We start from the raw sequence: 19,211 nt of genomic DNA, 5'->3' as shown, positions 1-19,211 counted from the left end.
TCAGATGCCATGCTAAGGAAGGGTGTTGGCACTATTACAATGAAATCAGTTTGAATCTTCAGTCGCCTTTGCCATTGGCATTTGTATTGCTCAAAAAGTAATCTGAATGAGCCAATAACACACCCAATCCTTATTTAACAAGGAAGCTTGCACAGTTGAAGGAAACTGATGATTATTCTGTAAGTCTGTTTGATCATGAAAATAATTGTCAGGCACAACTTAATTTTCACTTTAATGAATGAGCAAGATATGCTGCAACTTGAACTTTTTTTTTCCTCCCATTAAATCCGATAACTATCCTGTTAATGCATAATATCAAGATAAAAATATTCAAAATAATTTGTATGTTTTCAGGGATTGAAATAATGGATAAAGAATTCAAACTATTAGGAAAAGCTATTAATATTCACAATATATGTCGAGAATACAGAAACATGGTAAAAATAAATATATTTGTGACTCTGGTTATGCCTGCTTCATACATATGTTCACAGGAACAAGTGTAGGCCATTCAACCCCTCTGGAAAGCTCTGCCATTCAACTAGATCATAACTGATCTACAACTCAACTCCAATTTCCTGCTTTTGCTCCATATCTCTTAACACCCTTGTCCAACAACAATCCATCTATATCAGTCAGTGAATATATCTTGCATGCTGGTTACATGATATGGAGAAGTCTTGAATCATACATAAGCAATTTAACTCAAACCTTCCGTTCAACAAAAAGCTGTACCATAACCTGACAGTGCAAGGCAATGGCAATTAACTGAAAACTACAGCTGTGCATTCAATCAGATCTAAAGCTAAGGAACAAACCAAAACTGAGGATCAATCTGGAGACATGCTGCTGAGGGTAGCAAAACAGGTGGACTTCGGTGCATTTCTTTTGTCTTAGCCGTCATACTTATACCCCACTGATAACCTTGTGTGCCCCACCAGTTTGGGAACCTCTGAATCGGTGCATTCTACCAGTTATTGCTGTTTGGTTCTTGTAGCGTTATATTTAAATGACAATGTTCCCTACTAACATTATTCATAGCTCCTGCTGCTAAGTTTAAATAATCTCATTGTAGATCTGCTTGTGTATCTCTGATTTTAAATCGACAGCAGGATTATGATTTGGTGAGAGTTTCCATTTAAATATCTGCTGGAGGAGCAGATTGCATGCTTGTTGATTTGTTACTGTCAGCTGTTCCTTCATGCTGCTCTTCCAGCTTTAAACAGTATTTAAATAGTAACTCTTTTTCATCTTCTGACTTCAATCCAGGTTAAACTGGACCACTTAGCAGAGAGATACACTGGACTCTGCTTTGTGATTGGTACTTAAAGGAAGCATAAGAATGTAGTGCTCAAATTATGATTTCCAAAACAAAATTGCAAGCAATCTTTGCTTTTTTGAACCAGTTCATACTGTCATTTTAGCATTGTTCTTGTTGAGGTGCAAGGAGAATTTTTCATTCATTTTGCATGCCATTATTAGCTAGTCAGCAACTGCTTTAGTGCAGCTGGTTTTTATCCCTAAATCCAGCTATTGGTGTTGATAGATAAGAAGTCCCAGCCCAGTAAGAGAAGTTCTGTGATGAACTTCACATGTGGAATGCATTCCGTTGATTTCAATATGTGTTATTGGGTTGCTGAGCAGTACTGACCAGTAGCAACTAATCTGGACCATTATGTAAAATCCCAGTATTCAGCTTAGGGCCCTGCTAAATATTAAGCTAGTTAGTTGACATTTTTTTTGAAAAAAAAACAGTTACCAAAACCAGCATTTTGTGCAGAGTACTTCTCAGCACTCAACTGGGACTTAGAGTACTTGAACCCTCTGCTTAGGGTGCAGGGTTTGACATCTCAGATTGTTAAATCAATTAAATTGGCTGAGATGCCCAACATAAATATTTTAAAAATATGGTCTTTGTTGGATGCTGAACAGCTGTTTGAATTGCTGACTAATATTGCCTACCTGTTTAATGGTGCTAGTCACTGGAATTTTAAACATTCGAGTAGTGCTTTACGCAATACTGGATTTGGGCTAATAGCTGCCCCACAGGGGACCATCACATGACCACCTAACTAGCTAGATTTTACTGTTTCTGCATTCAAGATGACCCCTACATGTGCACGCACACTTTTTTAGTCCATTGTGGGAGGCAGAAATTTCTTGCCTTTAAATCTGTAGGTAATATCCTACTGCACATTATTTCCAAATGTGTGATTAAGTACAATTGTTAATTCTTCTATGACTTGGATTGTGTTGACCATTTATCTAAACTGAGAAAAGCTTTTGACCAAAAACTGAATCAAGCAAAGGCCAGTGTGTCAAGTCCAGGCAGGGAATATTTGCAAGATTGTGCATTGTTCTAATAGTCAAGCCAGATTCTGCTATCAGCTCACCATGTGAACAGTGGTGTTGGGATCCTTCAAGTGGTAGACCAGGTGTTCTCAACCTTTTTGCTTTGCACACAATGCAAGAATTTTTTCTGCATAAAAATTCTTTTGACACCGCTCCCACTGACCACATTGCTGCTGCTGCTGCTATCATGGCACTGCAGAGCATACCAGTCCCCATGCCCATCCCACTCCCCCTTTTCCTCCACATTAGCCCTAATCACCTGACCTCCAGTCTCCCTCTTATCCCTTCAACCCCCAACACTCTTACCGACTTCCCTGGGACATCAGCTGGTCCCATTCCTCAGCTTAATCCAGTCAAATAACCTTTCTTTCCTACCCCTTCTCCACCCCCCCCCACCGACCTCCCAATCTCCAACATCTTTTTGTAATTATTTTCATTGCACACTTATTTATTAAAGAAAACACAACTTTGTTATAAGACCCATATATTTTTTTCCCTCCAAGTTGCTCATAGCAGTGTCCAGTTTAATGTTTTATCCTGGCAACTCCAGGATAGTTATGAAAGGTTGAAATCCTAGCTGGAGGCTAACATTGGGTGTGAACAATTGAGTCTGCCTGTGATGCTCTCCTTGGTAGAACAAGACTGTTTACACTTAGTATATAGGTTCGCAGGTGAACAATGCATAGGGTTAAGCACCAACGGGCAACCAGTACCCTTGAGGCTATACTACAGTGACATCCAACATTTTGAAAATGGGAGAGAAAACAAGTTGGGGTAAATTAGACAGAGTAATATATTTAAATGAGTTTGCAGGCAGTTTCAGTTTTGCTGGTAGTGCCAATCCTAATAGTTCTCTAATGTTGACATTGTCCACTCTTCTTCCTCCATGAAGACAAGACTCACTTTTACCCCACCAGCTCCTTTGCAGCTGCCATCTATTTCCTTGCACCTTCTTCATTTGATTGACAATCATGACTGTGCAAATAACAAAAATAAGACAAAAAATTCAAATCTGAAACAGAACTGACAAAGACTCGCACACAGAACTGCCATTGGATGTTTTCAATAGTCGCAGAATACTTAAACTGAATGGGTTGCAGTTGCTAAAGTATGGCAGTGACAGAATTCAAGGAGTGAGGGTGAAAGTAGAAGAACAACAGCCCCAATTAGCCCAGAGGAGGGGGAAACTACCCACTCAGCATGGGGTTAGGACAATATGTTCAAGAACCAGCAAGAAGGCATGCCATATTAGATTTAGTAATGAGCCAGATTTAGTTAACAGCCTAACGGAGCATGAAAATTTATCTGATAGCAATATAGAGTCATAGAGTTATACAGCACAGAACAGGCCCTTCTGCGCATCGTGTCCGTGCCGGTCATCAAGCACCTATCCTAATCCCATTTTCCAGCACTTGACCCGTAGCCTTGTATGCTATAGCATTTCAAGTGCTCATCTAAATACTTCTTAAATGTTGTGAGGGTTCCTGCCTCTACCACCCCTTCAGGCAGTGTGTTCCAGATTTCAACCACCCTCTGGGTGAAATTTTTTTTTTCCTCAAATCACCTCTAACCCTCCTGCCCCTTACCTTAAATCTATGCCCCCTGGTTATTGACACCTCCACTAAGGGAAAAAGTTTCTTCCTATCTACCCAATCTATGCCCCTCATAATTTTGTACACCTCAATCAGGTCACCCCTCAGCCTTCTCTGCTCTGAGGAAAACAACCCTAGCCTCTCCAGTCTCTCTTCATGATTAGATTAGATTAGATTAGAGATACAGCACTGAAACAGGCCCTTCGGCCCACCGAGTCTGTGCCGACCATCAACCACCCAGTTATACTAATCCTACACTAATCCCATATTCCTACCCAACATCCCCACCTGACCCTATATTTCCCTACCACCTACCTATACTAGTGACAATTTATAAAGGCCAATTTACCTACCAACCTGCAAGTCTTTTGGCTTGTGGGAGGAAACCGGAGCACCCGGAGAAAACCCACGCAGACACAGGGAGAACTTGCAAACTCCACACAGGCAGTACCCAGAATCGAACCCGGGACCCTGGAGCTGTGAGGCGGCAGTGCTAACCACTGCGCCACTGTGCCGCCCATAGCAGAAATGCTCCACCCCAGGCAACATGCTGGGTGGGTCTCCTCTGTACCTTGTCCAGTGCAATCACATCCTTCCCATAGTGTGGTGCCCAGAACTGTACACATTACTCCAGCTGTGGCCTAACTAGCATTTTATACAGCTCCATCGTAACCTCCCTGCTCTTATATTCTATGCCTCGGCTAATAAAGGCAAGTATCCCATATGACTTCCTAACCATCTTATCTACCTGTGCGGCTGCCTTCAGTGATCTATGGACAAGTACAGCAAGGTCCTTCTGTACTTCCTATGATCCTACCATCCATTGTATTCCCTTGCCTTGTTAGTAAAGGCCTGCTCAGGTCACGAGAAAAAACCCGACCCGAGCCCGACAGAACCACATCGGACCCAAGTCTGACCCGGCCTGAGTCCCTCTATTTTTTCCCACACTCGACCCGACCACCGGAATGTTCTCTTTACCTACCTTGTGATTCCCAATCTGCAGGAAGCTGCAGCATGAGCGTGATGACATCATAGAGACGCTCACTCGCTCACTGCGCAGACTCAGAGTTTCTCTCTTTGACGTCCCGGACTCCCAGCTCAGGTAGATTTTTTACTTTTAACACTTCTTGCTGTGCGTGTCCGGCCCGACCAGAACCCGACACATGTCCTCGGGTCCCGTCGGGTTCTGGTCGGGCAGCGGGCCTTTACTTGTTAGTCCTCCCAAAATGCATCACCTCACACTTCTCAGGATTGAATTCCATTTGCCACTGCTCTGCCCATCTTACCAGCCCATCTATATCGTCCTGTAATCTAAGGCTTTTCTCACTATTTATGACACCACCAATTTTCATGTCATCTGTGAACTTACTGATCATACCTCCTATATTCATGTCAAAATCATTAATGTACACTACAAACAGTAAGGGTCCCAGCACTGATCCCTGTGGTACACCACTGGTCACAGGCTTCCAAGCGCAAAAACAACCCTCGACCATCACCCTCTGCCTCTTGCCACTAAGTCAATTTTGGATCCAATTTGCCAAATTGCCCTGGATCTCATGGGCTCTTACCTTCTTAACCAATCTCCCATGCGGGACCTTATCAAAAGCCTTGCTGAAGTCCATGTAGACTACATCAACTGCTTTACCCTCATCTACACACCTAGTCACCTCCTCGAAAAATTCAATCAGATTAGTTAGACACGATCTCGCCCTGACAAAGCCATGCTGACTATCCTTGATTAATCCCTGCCGATTATAATATGATCGAGTTCTTTGTAGTGTTTGAAAGGGAGAAGCGGGAAACTACTACTAAGTTTCTAGATTTAGGTAAGGCTGACTTCAATGGACAGTCTGTCTTGTCCCACAGTCCTTTTTTTTTCCTTCTTCTTTGGCCTCCTTGTCTCGAGAGACAATGGATAAGCGCCTGGAGGTGGTCAGTAGTTTGTACGCCTGGTGTGGCTATAAAGGCCAATTCTCAAGTGACAGACTCTTCCACAGGTGCTGCAGATAAAATTGGTTGTCGGGGCTGTTACACAGTTGGTTCTCTCCTTGCGCTTCTGTCTTTTTCCTGCCTTTGGCTGGACTTATAACCCGTAACTGCTGTCTTCTGTGTTGTTTCGGTCGCTGTGAGACGACTATGGAGTGACCTGTCCATGGCGCATGCCTGGGCGAATGTATGGAGGTTGAGAGTTGCCCAATCGTCAAAACCCCCCCTCTTGGTCTTTCTGGTGGGGTCCAAAGGAGTGCAGAGCATGACGTTTGGCACCGGTATGGCTGCAGGAACTGCCGGAAACATGCCAAAGGTGACACATGACTGCCTACGGGGTTACGCTCCGGATTTTCTGTTAGGGTTTACTCCCTTAGCCTTGGTCTCTCCCGAGACGCCCACAAGGCAGTGGGGTTGTTAGGGCCCCTACACAGGTGTAGGATGATGCCGGTGGGAGGAGGGGGTGCGAGGGGGAGGGGTGGAGGGAAGGGGGGATGCGAGGGGGAGCTGGGAAGGGGGCTGTAAAGGGGTGGGGGGGTTGCAGGGGAAGGGGGTGCAGGGGGAAGATGGTGCGTGGGGGGGGGGGTGAGCTGCGAGGGTGGAGCTGGGAAGGGGAAGGGGGAAAGTGGGGGGGGAATCTATTAATGGGTAAAATGACAGATGATCAGTGAAAGGTCTGCAAAAAACAAAGAATTTGAGACACAGAGCCAGTTTATACCCCTAAAGTCAAGAGTTCTATTTGATTAAAAAGACAGTGATGGACAACTAAAGAGTTAAGAGACAGCACAAAACTAAAAGGCATGCAAAAATGAATTAAATAGCGCAGATCCTGCCGAATCTGAGGTGGCAGAGGTCCGAGCTGGAGCTGGCATTCACTCAGCTTGATCCCACCTTTACTCAACAATCTATTTTTAAAATTATCCCAGAGGATGTTTATGGCGGATCGCAAAACCCCGATTAAGAACCCCTGTGGTAGATAACATTCTCCAGCGTTGGCCTAATCTGTGGGTTCAGCCTTTGGCAGGATGTGATTTGCTCAAAAGAGCAGAACATCCGAGTCACTAACCAGATATTCAGCTGATGGCTTCAGCCTTGCCAGTGCTATTTGTGGCACTAAATGAAAACTCTTGGTTTGAACTGTGCTATCCAGGTAAAATACAACACTGAACTTCAGTAGAGCATGCCTCAAACTGCAGAGCCAAACCACTGATTCTAATACTACCGAAAGTAAAAATTGTTTGAGGATACTTCCCATGCCCAAGGGGCTTCAGTTTATGGATGCAAGTTTCCCAGATGAAGTCAGTTGTGAGACTGAAGTCAGGAGTTGGAAGAGAGCATTGTTATTTAGTTGTCCCAGCAGTAAAGCATTCTGCATTTTGAAAGGAAGAGAATGCAAACAGCAGTAGTTAAAGTATAATTTTATGTTGGTTTCATTGGTAGAGAATGAAATTGCTGTTTATATCACAAATAATTTGTGGATCAGTTTGGCTGATAAATTTTCATATGATTCATAGGTAATCCTCTGGCACAAGAAATCCTTAGCCTCCATCAGGAACCAGATGGAACTCGTAGGCTACTGAATTACCTGCTTGATAATTTGGCAGGTACTTCAAAAAGAAGTAAGTAGATAAAATCTGGGTTTATTTTTAGTTAATTTTTAGATACATATTTTATCAAATTAATGTGTAATTTGATCTTCAATAGTTCAGCCAGAGCAGCCTCCACCGAGGTCATGGGTTGTCTTACAAGAACCAGAACGGACGCATCCTTCAGGTGAAATTAATTTTATTTTCTTCAAACATCATGTTGAATATTGAAACAAAAATAGCTAGCAATTCAATAAAATTGAAGTTTTCAAATGTTGAGTATATGATCCAAAGGATGTGAATTTAGTACAGATTACCTTAGTGTCTGGCCTATGTTCAATTGGTAAAGTAGGTGAATTCTTTGTAATGTTTTGTTACAATTGTTAATACAGTGTAGGGATAATTGGTGTATGTAAAATATGTTTTTATATCAATAGAGGTATCTTGTTTAGAGTTGAGCTGCTCTACTGCTGGGCATATACGAGAGACCACCATGGAGGGAAGGAGCAAATATGCAAGCAAATTTCAGAAATATGAAAAAACAAGAGTGGTGATAATGAGGGACTTCAATTACCCTGGTTCTAGATTGGGTTAAAAAAAAGTATAAAGGGCAAATAGGGAGAGGAATTCCTGCAATAAAAATAAGAAATGCTGGAACCACTCAGCTGGTCTGGCAGCATCTGTGGAAAGAGAAGCAGAGTTAACGTTTCGGGTCAGTGACTCTTCTTCGGAACTGACAAATATTAAAAATGTCACAGGTTATAAGCAAGTGAGGCGGGGGTGGGGCAACAGATAACAAAGGAGACGGTGCAGATTGGACAAGGCCACATAGCTGACCAAAAGGTCATGGAACAAAGGCAAACAATATGTTAATGGTGTGCTGAAAGACAAAGCATTAGTACAGAATAGGTGTTAACGGACTGAATATTGAACAGCAGCAAGTGCAAACATGAAATTCCTGCAGTGTATACAGGAGAACTTCCTTGATTAATATGTTTCCAATCCAGCGAGGAAGGAAGCAGTGCTAGATGTAATTCTGGGAAATGAGATGGGGCAAGTGGAGCATGTTTCAGTGAGAGAACATTTGAGAAACAGTGATCACAATATCATTAAGTTTAGAGTATTAATGGAGAGGAATAAGAAACAATCAAATGTGAAACCTGGAAGAGGACTAATTTCAGTGGGTTAAAAAGGGATCTGGCTCAGGTGGATTGGAAACAAAAACTGTTGATAAAACAGTAACTGAGCATTGGGAGGCCTTCAAGGAGGAGATAGTTCTGGTGCAGACTAAACGTATTCTTATGAGGGTTAAAGGAAGTGCATCCAAATCCACAGCTCCCGGATGATTAAAGATATTCAAATTAAGATGAAACGGAAAAAGAAAGCATATGATAAATGTTAAGTTCATAATACACTAAGTCCCATTCACCCATCACGTCTACTCACTGGACCACATTAGCTCCAGTTTAATCAACGTTTTGATTTTAAGATTCTCATCCTTCTTTTCAAATCCTTCCATGGCTTGGCCTTGCCCCTCCTAAATTCTAACCTCCTCCAGCCCTATAAGCCTCCACAATATCTATATTCCTCCACTTCTGGTCTCTTGCGCCTCCCCAGTTTTAATCGCTCTACTATTGGCGGCCATGCCTTCAGCTGCTAAGCCCCTAAGCTCTGGCATTTCCTCCCTAAACCTCTCTGCCTCTCTTTCCTCCTTTAAGACACTCCTTAAAACCTCTCTCTTTGACCAAGCTGGTTATTTGCCCTAATCTCCTTGTGTAGTTTGGTGTCAATTTTTTTTTAAATTTTACTTCCATGAAGTGGCTTGATGCTTTAATATATTAGAGGTGCTATATAAATGCAGGTTTTTGTACAGTAAAGAATCCAGCAGAGGAGCACAATAGAAAACCAGGAGCAAAGAGAGAAAAGATTAGCAGGTACCATAAAAGGAACAAGGTGGTATAGGGATGGCAGTGCAGGTGATGAGCTGCAATTACAGCACATGGGAGTTTGTGGTGAGCATTGGGATCCCAAACAACCATATCAGCAGTAAATGCATTTCGAAAAACTTCAGCTCAGAGTTATGAGCAGGAATTTGAGGTGTAGGCATTGCAAGGCATCAGGGAAGGGGAGAGTTACCTGGGCACTTTGTTCCAGGAGGCAGTCACATCCCTTAATTTAGAAAGTGTTACAGGTCTTGGTCAGCAGTCATGCACAGGAGGGTGTGACTGCGAGTCAAGCAGGTGAGAGGACCCCAGCTGCAGACCTGGAGGAGCCTCATCCTTTGCTCTTATCCAACAGGTGTGAGGTTCTTGCCACCTGTGTGGATGAGGATGATGTCTGCAGGGTGGATAAGCAAACTGGCCATGGCAGTGTGGTACAGGAAGCCATTCAAGTTGATTGGCACCCTGTCCATAAACATTCACTCCCTCCACCACCGATGCACAGTGGTGGCAGTGTGTACCATCTACAAGATGCAACGCAGCAAGGCTACTTGGGCAGCACCTTACAAACCCGTGACCTCTACCACCTAGAAGGAAAAGGGCAGCAGATGCATGGGAGCACCACCGCCTGCAGGTTCCCCTCCAATCCGCACAACATCCTGACTTGGAACTATATCGCCGTTACTTCACTGTCGTGGTCAAAATCCTGGAACTCCGTTCTTAATAGCACTGTGGGTGTACCTACTCTGCATGGACTGCAGCGGTTCAAGAAGGCAGCTCACCACCACCTTCTCATGGGCCATTGGGGATGGGCAGTAAATGCTGGCCTGGCCAGCGACACCCACATCCCCTGAAACGAATATAAAAAAAAAAGGAGAGGGAGTGAAGAGGAATGTGATAGTAGTAGGACACAATAATCAGGAAAATAGATACTGTAGCTGGCAACTATGATTGGTACTTTGGAAGGTTGTGTTGTCTGCCTGGTACCAGGGTTAAAGACATCTTGCAGCTGGAGAAGAACTTGGAGTGGGTGGGGGAGGATCCACTTGTCGTGGAACGAACGATGTAGGTAGAAGAAGAATGAGGTTCTGTTGAAGGTGTTTGAGGAGCTAGCATCCAAATTAATAAGTAGATCCTCAAAGGTAATAATCTCTGGATTACTACCTGAGCTGCATGTGAATTAGCATAGGGTCAAACAGATCAGAGAGTTGAATATATGCCAGAAAGAGTGGTGTGGGAGATGGGTTTCCATTCCTGGGACACTGGTGACAATAGTAGGGAAAGAGGGAGATGTTTTGTTGAGATGGGCTTCACTTAAACTGGGACCAGTGATCTGGCAAATTATATAACTAGGTCTGTAGCTTTAACTAAAAAGGCTGGGGGAGGGGTCACGTGAGGGGCAATTTATAAATATAATATATGAAAAGTCTAGGCCACAGAGCAGTGTTGTGATTTAGGCAAAGATAATCAGAGTGTGACAGGAAGGGATAAAAAGTTTAACAGTAACAGTGCATCAGTGAATAAGGTCAAATCAAGGAAAAATGCTATAAAATTAAAAGCACTTTATCGGAGTGCAAAAAGCATTCATAGCATGATAGGTTAATTAATGGCACAAATGCAGATAAATGGGTTTAATCTAATAACTGTTATAGAGATGCGGTTGTCTGGTGACCAAGGTTGGGAACTAAATATTCCAGGGTACTTGACATTTCGAAAAGACAGACAAAATGGAAAAGGAAGGGGGTAACACTGATGATAAAGAATGACATCAGGACAGTAGTGAGGAAAGATCTTGGCTCAGAAGAGCAGAAAGTAGAATTAGTATGGGTGAAGTAAGAAATAAGGGGCAGAAAATGCTGATGGGAATAATTCACAGGCCCCCTAACAGTAGCTACTGTGTTGGACAGCGTGTTCAAGAAATAAGAGGAGGATTTAACAAAGTTAATGCACTAATCATTGGAAACTTTAATCCTCATTTTGACTGGGCAATTCAAGTTGGTAAAAGTAGTTTGGGGGACCAGTTCATGGAATGCATTTAAGACACTTTGCTAGGTGGAACCAAACGGGGAAGAGGCTATTTTAGATTTTTTTTGTGTGTATTGAGACAGTGTTAATTAGTAATCTTATGGTAAAGGATCCTCTGGGGAATAGTGACAATAATATGATAGAATTTCACACTGAGTTCAAGAGTGGTGAATGCAAGTCCAGTCCTAGAGTCTTAAACTTAAAGCCTTAAACAAACTTAAACAAAAGTAAGACAGGCAATTTAGCTAAGGTAGATTGACTAACTAAAAATGTTCAGGATCGTACTGGATTAAAAGACTAGGCTTATAATATTGCCAAGAAGAGTAATAAGCCTGATGATTTGGAGAGTTTTTGATACCTGCAAAGGATGACCAAAAAATTGATGGGGGGAGAAAACAGAATGAGTAAACTAGCCAGGAATATAAAAGCAAATTATAAGAGCTTCATCTAGTCTGTAAAAAGAAAGAGGGTAGCAAAAGCAAACTTGTGTCCTTTAGACATTGAGACAGGAGAAATTATAATAGGGAATAAGTAAAAGACACAAAACACATACCAGCAATAGTAGGGAACCAAGGGGCGAATGAGAGTGAGGAAGCTAAAGTAATTAAATATTAAAGAAAAAGTGCTGGATAAATTAATAGGACTCAAAACCAACAATCCTCTGGACCTAATGACCTACATCCCAGGGTTCTAAAAGAGGTAGCTGCCGAGATAGTGGATGCAATGGCTCTGATCTTCCAAAATTCCCTAGATTTCTGGAATGGTCCCAGTGGATTGGAAAGTAGCAAACATAACACTGCTATTTGAGAAAGAAGGGAGCGAGAAAATGGGGAACTGCAGGCTAGTTAACATGAAATCAGCCGTTGAAAAAATGCTGAAATCCATTATTAAGGAAGTGGTAATAGTATGCTTGGAAAATCATAACATGACTAGGCAGTCAACAAGGTTTTGTGAAAGGGAAGCAGTTTTCTTTTGAGGGAATAACTATCAGGGGAGATAAAGGGGAATCAGTGAATGTAGTATATTTTGATTTTTCTTAAGGCATTTGATATGGTGCCACATGAAAAGTTGTTTTATGAGTTAAGGGCTCTTGGGATTGGAGCTAATATATTAGCATGGCTAGAAGATTGGCTAAAGGGCAGAAAACAGGAATAAACTGTTCATTTTCAGGTTGGCAGGCTGTTGTTAATGGGGTGCTGGCGCCTCCACTATTTACAGTCTATATTGATGACCTAGATGGGGATGAGTGTAATGTATCTCAGTTTGCTGATGATACAAAGCTAGGTGAGACAACAGTAAGCTGTGGGGAGTCTGCAAAGGGATATAGATAGGTTAAGTGAGTTGGCAAGAAAGTGGCAGATGGAGTATAATGTGGGAAATGAGTGTATTCACTTTGTTAGGAAGAACAGGAAAATGGTGAAAAACTACTAAATGTCGGTGTCCAAGGGAGTTGGTTGTCCTTGTACAAGAAATACAGAAAGTTAACATGCAGGCACAGCAAGCAGTTAGGAAGGCAACTGGCATTGGAGTACAAGAATAAGCAAGTCTTACTTCAATTGTACAAGGCTTTAGTGAGATCACAGCTAGAGTACCTTGTGCAGTTTTGGTGTCTGTAACGAAAGAAGGGTCTCCTTGCCTTAGAAGGGTTACAATGTAGGTTTACTAGAGAGTCCTGGAATGAGAAGGTTGTCCTATGAGGAGAGGTTGAACCGAATGGATCTATATTCTCTGGAGTTTAGAAGAATGAAAGGTGATCTCATTGAAACACAAGATTCTGAGAGAGCTTGACAGGGTAGATGCCGAGAGGCTGTTTTCTCTGGCTGGAGAGTCTAGAACCGGGGGGCATATTCTCAGGATAAGGGGATGGCCATTTCAGACTGAACTTAGAAGCTTCTTCACCCAGAGGGTTGTAAATCTCTACCCCAGAGGGCTGTGGATGCTTATTCACTGAGTATATTCAAGGATGAAATCAATAGATTTTTGGACTCTGGGAATCAAGGGATGTGGGGACTGGGCGGGAAAGTGGAGTTGAGGCCGATGATCAGCCATGATATTAATTATGGTGCAAGCTTGAAGGGCCATATACTTCTGCTTCTATTTCTTTGTTCTTATGTTCTTTTTGGAGATATATATGGTGAAGCGATCTAATCCTCCTGGAACTGATTAAGAGAACGTAGAATAGGTGAGATAGAAAGTTTTGCATAAACTTTCTCCTCCAAATAGGATGGGGATTGGGGGCATAGAATGAGTTTTTATATCTTCGTCTATAGTTTGTTGCTCAGTTTGTATTGTGATGAAATGTAAATATGTTTTACCTGTGCTTATGTTTTTACTTGGAATGTGAGCAGCAGAGCTAATATTGGTTGTTGATGTTGGTTTCAGTTTAGTATGAGAGCTGATTAACAGAAGTTCGTGTCTTCAGATGCCAATAGTTTTGTGCATGCATTTCTAGTGTTGGCCTAAATTTCGAGTGTTCTTTTATTAATCACTAAGCCATCTTTGGACTTGTTGAATCATTTTTAAAAGCCCAAATATTGTTTTACAGCATTATTCTCAGTCATGTGCTATAACGTACTATGTGACAAATATGCCACACGACAGCTGTATGGGTACTGTCCATCATGGGCGCTGAACTGGGAATATAGGAAAAAATCTATTATGCAAGAAATCTTGAACTGCAATGCGGATATCATTAGTCTTCAGGTGAGGCACTTTGTCACTCAAATTATTTTGCTAAAGGAGCTCTTTGCAAATACCTCTAGTAATTCATAGCTAGTAAATAGCTGTTCAATATACAGGACAATGCTGTTCCATGCTTACCAAACCTCTTTTTAAAAAAAAAACTGTACAGGTGATATTCCCATCGTTGCTTCCTTCCACTGACGTTACAGTTGTGCCAAATTTGCAAATATATTGGGATTAACCAATATCAGCTAGAATGCATGCGTCAACCCTGATCACAATTGTCTGAGAAAGTTACTGTAGAGTTGTTTGTGTACCATTTATGATTGCCGTTTTGGATATGGACACTTGTGGTAGGACTACCAACGATTTTAGTCATTTTAATGCCTGTTCAGTTATGGTTTTCTTTTTGTGCAGGAAGTTGAAACTGAACAATACTTCGCTTTTTTCCTGGTTGAACTTAAAGAACATGGATATGATGGTTTCTTCAGTCCCAAATCCAGAGCCAGGACGATGTCTGAATCTGATCGGAAACATGTAGATGGCTGTGCAATATTCTATAAGACTGAAAAGTAAGTTTTTATTTTAATGGACAGAGAAGGGATGTTTTAACCTATTGTCTTTATTCAAATAGCTTGGTTTCAATTAATTGTTTAAAGAAGAACTGTTACACTTAAGGGCGGCGCAGTGGCTAGCACCGCAGCCTCACAGCTCCAGTGACCCGGGTTCGGTTCTGGGTTCTTACATTCTTGCAAGTTCTCCCTGTGACCGCGGGGTTTCTGCCGGGTGCTCCAGTTTCCTCCCACAGCCAAAGACTTGCAGGTTTGTAGGTAAATTGGCCATTGTAAGTTGCCCCCAGTGTAGGTCGGTGGTCGGAGAATTGAGGGAAGGTGGGGATGTGGTAGGGAATATGGGATTAATGTAGGATTAGTATAAATGGGTGGTTGATGGGCCGAAGGGCCTGTTTCAGTGCTGTATCTCTATGACTTACTGGGAAAAGGAATAAAATAGTCATAGAAGTTAATTCACTGAAGCCATTTAGTTTTGATGCTCTCCAACTCGAGCTAGCTACCATAATCCTGCTTCTGTATATCGTTTATTGTTTTTCCCTTTCAAATGCACATCTAATTTCTTTTTAAGTAATGTTGCAATCTTTTTAAATACTGGCTTGTGATAAAGTATTCATGTTGTAATAATCATCTGTGTGTAAAGATTTCTTGTAACTTTTGCCTTCAAGTTTTTAGTTATAATTCTGAGTTTATGCCCTTTGTTACAATTTACCAACCAGTTAAAATCATTCACTGTTACACAGCCACACAAAACCTTTCATAAATCTGAAAATATTAGATTTCACCTTCAATTTTTTTCTATTCCAATGGGAAGTGGAAGGGTGATATTTGTAGCTTTTTATATAACTATAATCTTTCCTCTTGGTTTAGAGGCTAAATTTTGCCCCCCCCCCCCACCCCCTTCACCAAGTCGAAAACAGAGGACCCAAAAATATCAGTGCTGGGTGGCATGTCGGTTTTGAGACGCTGTTCCTGGCACTGGCGATGTTCATCAGGGCAGGACAGTGATCCTGTCCGCCTCCCAATTAAGGTTAATAAAGAACTCCTTAAAGGGAGGGGGGTTGAAATTTTCACAGAGTGCATAGGTTGCACGTGCTGTCTGTTGCTGGTCAGCTGTAAGGAGGTGGATACAGAGTGGGAAGCCAGTCATAGCCACCCCAGGGAATTACCCCAACCTCATGAAAGTCAGCGGGGCAGAGAGGGACTTGGCCTTTGGAAAGAAGCTGCACTTGGTACTGCTCAGATGGTGGGGAGAGTGGACAGTCAGCTTTTGGGCATTGAATGGGGTTGTCACCCCCCTGCTCCGCCCTCCCCGCCACCACTCCCCCCCCCCCCCCCCCCCCCCCTCCCTCCCCAGCATCGCGAGGGCAGGGATCAAGGCAGCCAATCACAAGAGGGTAGCCACCTGTCCAAAAGGAATGCTGCAGCTGGCAATGGGGGCACAACTGTCAGATTTTGGGCCCAGTGGCAACGAGGGGCAACGCCACCTGCAGGAAGGGTGGAACCCTGAGCACCAGGAGGTCATGGGAGAGGAAAGAAGGGCAGCAATGGAGGCTGTGCCCTCAACAGAGGATCCACCTATAAAGACGTAGCTACCTGAAGATGGCCGAGACCCAGTGCCGCAGAAGGCTGCAAATCTCCAGGCAGCTAATCACAGACATCTGTGACCTCGTCACCGAAGACTTCACACCTCGCAGCACAGGCTGCCATGCACTGCTAGTGACCGTCAGTCACTGTGGTCTTAAACTTCTTTGCTTTTGGCTTCTTTCTAGGATCAGTTGCGGACCTTAATGGCATCTCACAAACGACAGTGCACCACTGTATCTTGCAGGTCACTAATGCCCTCTTTGCAGAGCTGGACAGTACATTCATGCACGACAGACACGGCCTTGCAGGCACAGAGGGCAGTGGGTTTCACTGCCATGGCTGGATTCCCCCAGGTGCAGGGCATCATTGATTGCACCCATGTGGCCATCAGGGAACCCAGTGACCCCCACAATCAGATTGATCACCACGAAGGGCTTCCATTCCTTTATGGTTCCATTGGTCTGCGACCGCAACGAAATGTGTGCGCTCTCTTTCCTGGCAGTTACCATGACTCCTCATCCTCTGGCAGTCCACACTGCCTCAGATCTTCGCTCCAGGTTACTGCTCTATCCAGGAATATTTTTAATTCATTTTTTTTTTCATACAATTATACTCAAATGTTTCTCAGTTGTGCTGATTCATGGAATATTTTACATTCGATATGCAGGTGAGTTTGAGCAGAAAGTTGAAGCAAAAGAAATTGAACTAGCGCAATTTGTACCTGGATTGCCAATTGTGCCCAAAGCGGAAACTCTTGGTTGAAATGTCACCTTAATTGGACAATATTTGTTTAAACTGAAAAGTGACTTGTGGCAATACAACATGTCTGGTTTCCCAACAAGGAATGACATAACAATTGGATCCTTCTAACAGTTGATTCTGAGCCATTGAGATGCCAGAATTTTGAAAGATACTTCTCTTTACTCAATTCACTAGCAGTTGGTCATGGAATCACCGCTTAGGTATGCTAGCCAAATAGATATGCTGTGGCTTCTGTATGACTCAATTGAAGAAAGTTGACTTAATTATCACCACGCTGAAGGAAGTTAGCTACGCTACAGCTCACAGCAGCAACTGATTGTATGTACTTGTACAATGCTGCTACTAAAGTTACCTCTTTGGAACAGCAGTTAGTGTCTGTCACCTGTCTTCAACCAGCCAGCAGAGAAACCTGACTTCAAATGAGACAATTCCCCTCTCCCCAGCCTACTTTGTCCCCAGTCATATAAATTTCTCAATTTATGGAGATGTGTTTGTTGCGTCTTTGCTTTCTCTCTCTCTTAAACATTACACTTCCATGCAGTTTCTGTCATGCCTTTTTTCAAGTATAAAGAAACAAAGGCTGTCATGTGCAATTTTGAGAACTCCAGAAATGTAAAATAGCAGGTCTCCAATTTCTTCAGGCTCTTATTTAACCTTTCCATAAGCAACAACAACAACTACTTGCATGTAAACAGTGCCTTTAACATAATAAAACATCCCAAGGTGCTTTACAGTAGCAGAATTTAGACCATATAGCCTTAATGGGACACAGCCACGCTAAAACAACAGAAAACCACATTATGTTTGACACTGATTTTTTTTTTTTATTCTTGTGGAAGAATGGTGAGGAAAATAGATGTGAACTATTTCAACTTGTAACACTTGCTTCATAAGCTCATTAAAGTACATCTAATACTGCTGCTTAAGAGTGATGTATCCCTTTTTAAGAGATGTATGTCTCATTGTACGCATTGACCCTCTTTGAATTAAGCTTTTGAACTCAAATGATTTTTTTTTCGTTGTTAAAGCTATTAAACAAATTTTGTGCTACATTTCTAAATCTGCATTAATATGTCATATGCATTCCAGTATATTATTTTGCTAGTTCTTTTCTCTTCAAATAGTACATTCGGTTGCTGCTTCTGTCAACACACACAAGCCATTTTTAAAGTCAGGGCAATAAGGTAGTCTTTCAGTGGTAAGATACTTCTTTCTCACGAAGGAAGGACTGACAAGATTGTCACCTGCATCTGAGTGCAACTCCTATTTCCCAGTTGTATGATAGCCATGCAGAGTTTATAGCCCAGACCATATAGTTGTTTGAACGAGTCATCTAAAAGCTGTAAAAGCTGGCTGTAATCTAGTGCACAAAAATCTAATGCTATATAGTTTTGTACATGATGTCACAGGCTGCAAAGCAAGAATACTAAATTAAGCAGCAGCTGTAGATCGGCATCTTACAGTAGGTATATTGGATCTCAAATGTACAAAAACTAGCATTTTTGGTTGAATGCTGATAGGTCAATTTTCATAAAGGGCTAAATTTTTAATTTTTTTAATTTTAATTTTAGAGATACAGCACTGAAATAGGCCCTTCGGCCCACCGAGTCTGTGCCGACCATCAAACACCCATTTATACTAATCCTACATTCCTACCACATCCCCTACTACCTACCTATACTAGGGGCAATTTATAATGGCCAATTTACCTATCAACCTGCAAGTCTTTGGCTATGGGAGGAAACCGGAGCACCCGGCGAAAACCTGCGCGGTCACAGGGAGAACTTGCAAACTCCACCCAGGCAGTACCCAGAACTGAACCCAGGTCGCTGGAGCTGTGAGGCTGTGGTGCTAACCACTGTGCCGCCCTTAGTTACCTTTACTCAGGCCATATAAAACCTTGGTATCTAGAAATGCACAACAGACCTGTTGGCATCTGTAAAGAAAAAAATGACAGGTTAACGTTTCAGGTAGGGGTAAACTCTGCGTTAAGCTGTATTTTTTAAATGTTTGCAGAGGCTGTCTGACTACCAGATATTTCCAGCATTTTGATTTTTCCATTATTTACAGTTTTATTCCTTCTGATTTATACATAGAATTCCTTAATTTATTTACAGATTTATATTA

The 19,211-nt window shown here is 42.4% G+C and overlaps 1 protein-coding gene across 5 annotated transcripts in view; it reads left to right on the top strand.

Annotated features, from left to right (window-relative positions):
* Positions 1 to 19,211, top strand: part of LOC137375906 (CCR4-NOT transcription complex subunit 6) — an 86,997-nt gene that overhangs the window by 50,228 nt on the left and 17,558 nt on the right. For all 5 annotated transcript variants that reach the window (XM_068043573.1, XM_068043569.1, XM_068043574.1 and 2 more), the window contains exons 5-8: positions 7,448 to 7,552; positions 7,638 to 7,706; positions 14,030 to 14,187; positions 14,584 to 14,738. In XM_068043573.1, the coding sequence (XP_067899674.1) occupies positions 7,448 to 7,552; positions 7,638 to 7,706; positions 14,030 to 14,187; positions 14,584 to 14,738 (487 nt within the window). The remainder of the gene's footprint in view (positions 1 to 7,447; positions 7,553 to 7,637; positions 7,707 to 14,029; positions 14,188 to 14,583; positions 14,739 to 19,211) is intronic.

Source organism: Heterodontus francisci, chromosome 12 (genome assembly GCF_036365525.1).
Source record: "Heterodontus francisci isolate sHetFra1 chromosome 12, sHetFra1.hap1, whole genome shotgun sequence".
NCBI lineage: Eukaryota > Metazoa > Chordata > Chondrichthyes > Heterodontiformes > Heterodontidae > Heterodontus > Heterodontus francisci.
Note: the sequence above shows the minus strand (reverse complement) of the source record. Positions and strands in the feature narration are given on the sequence as shown.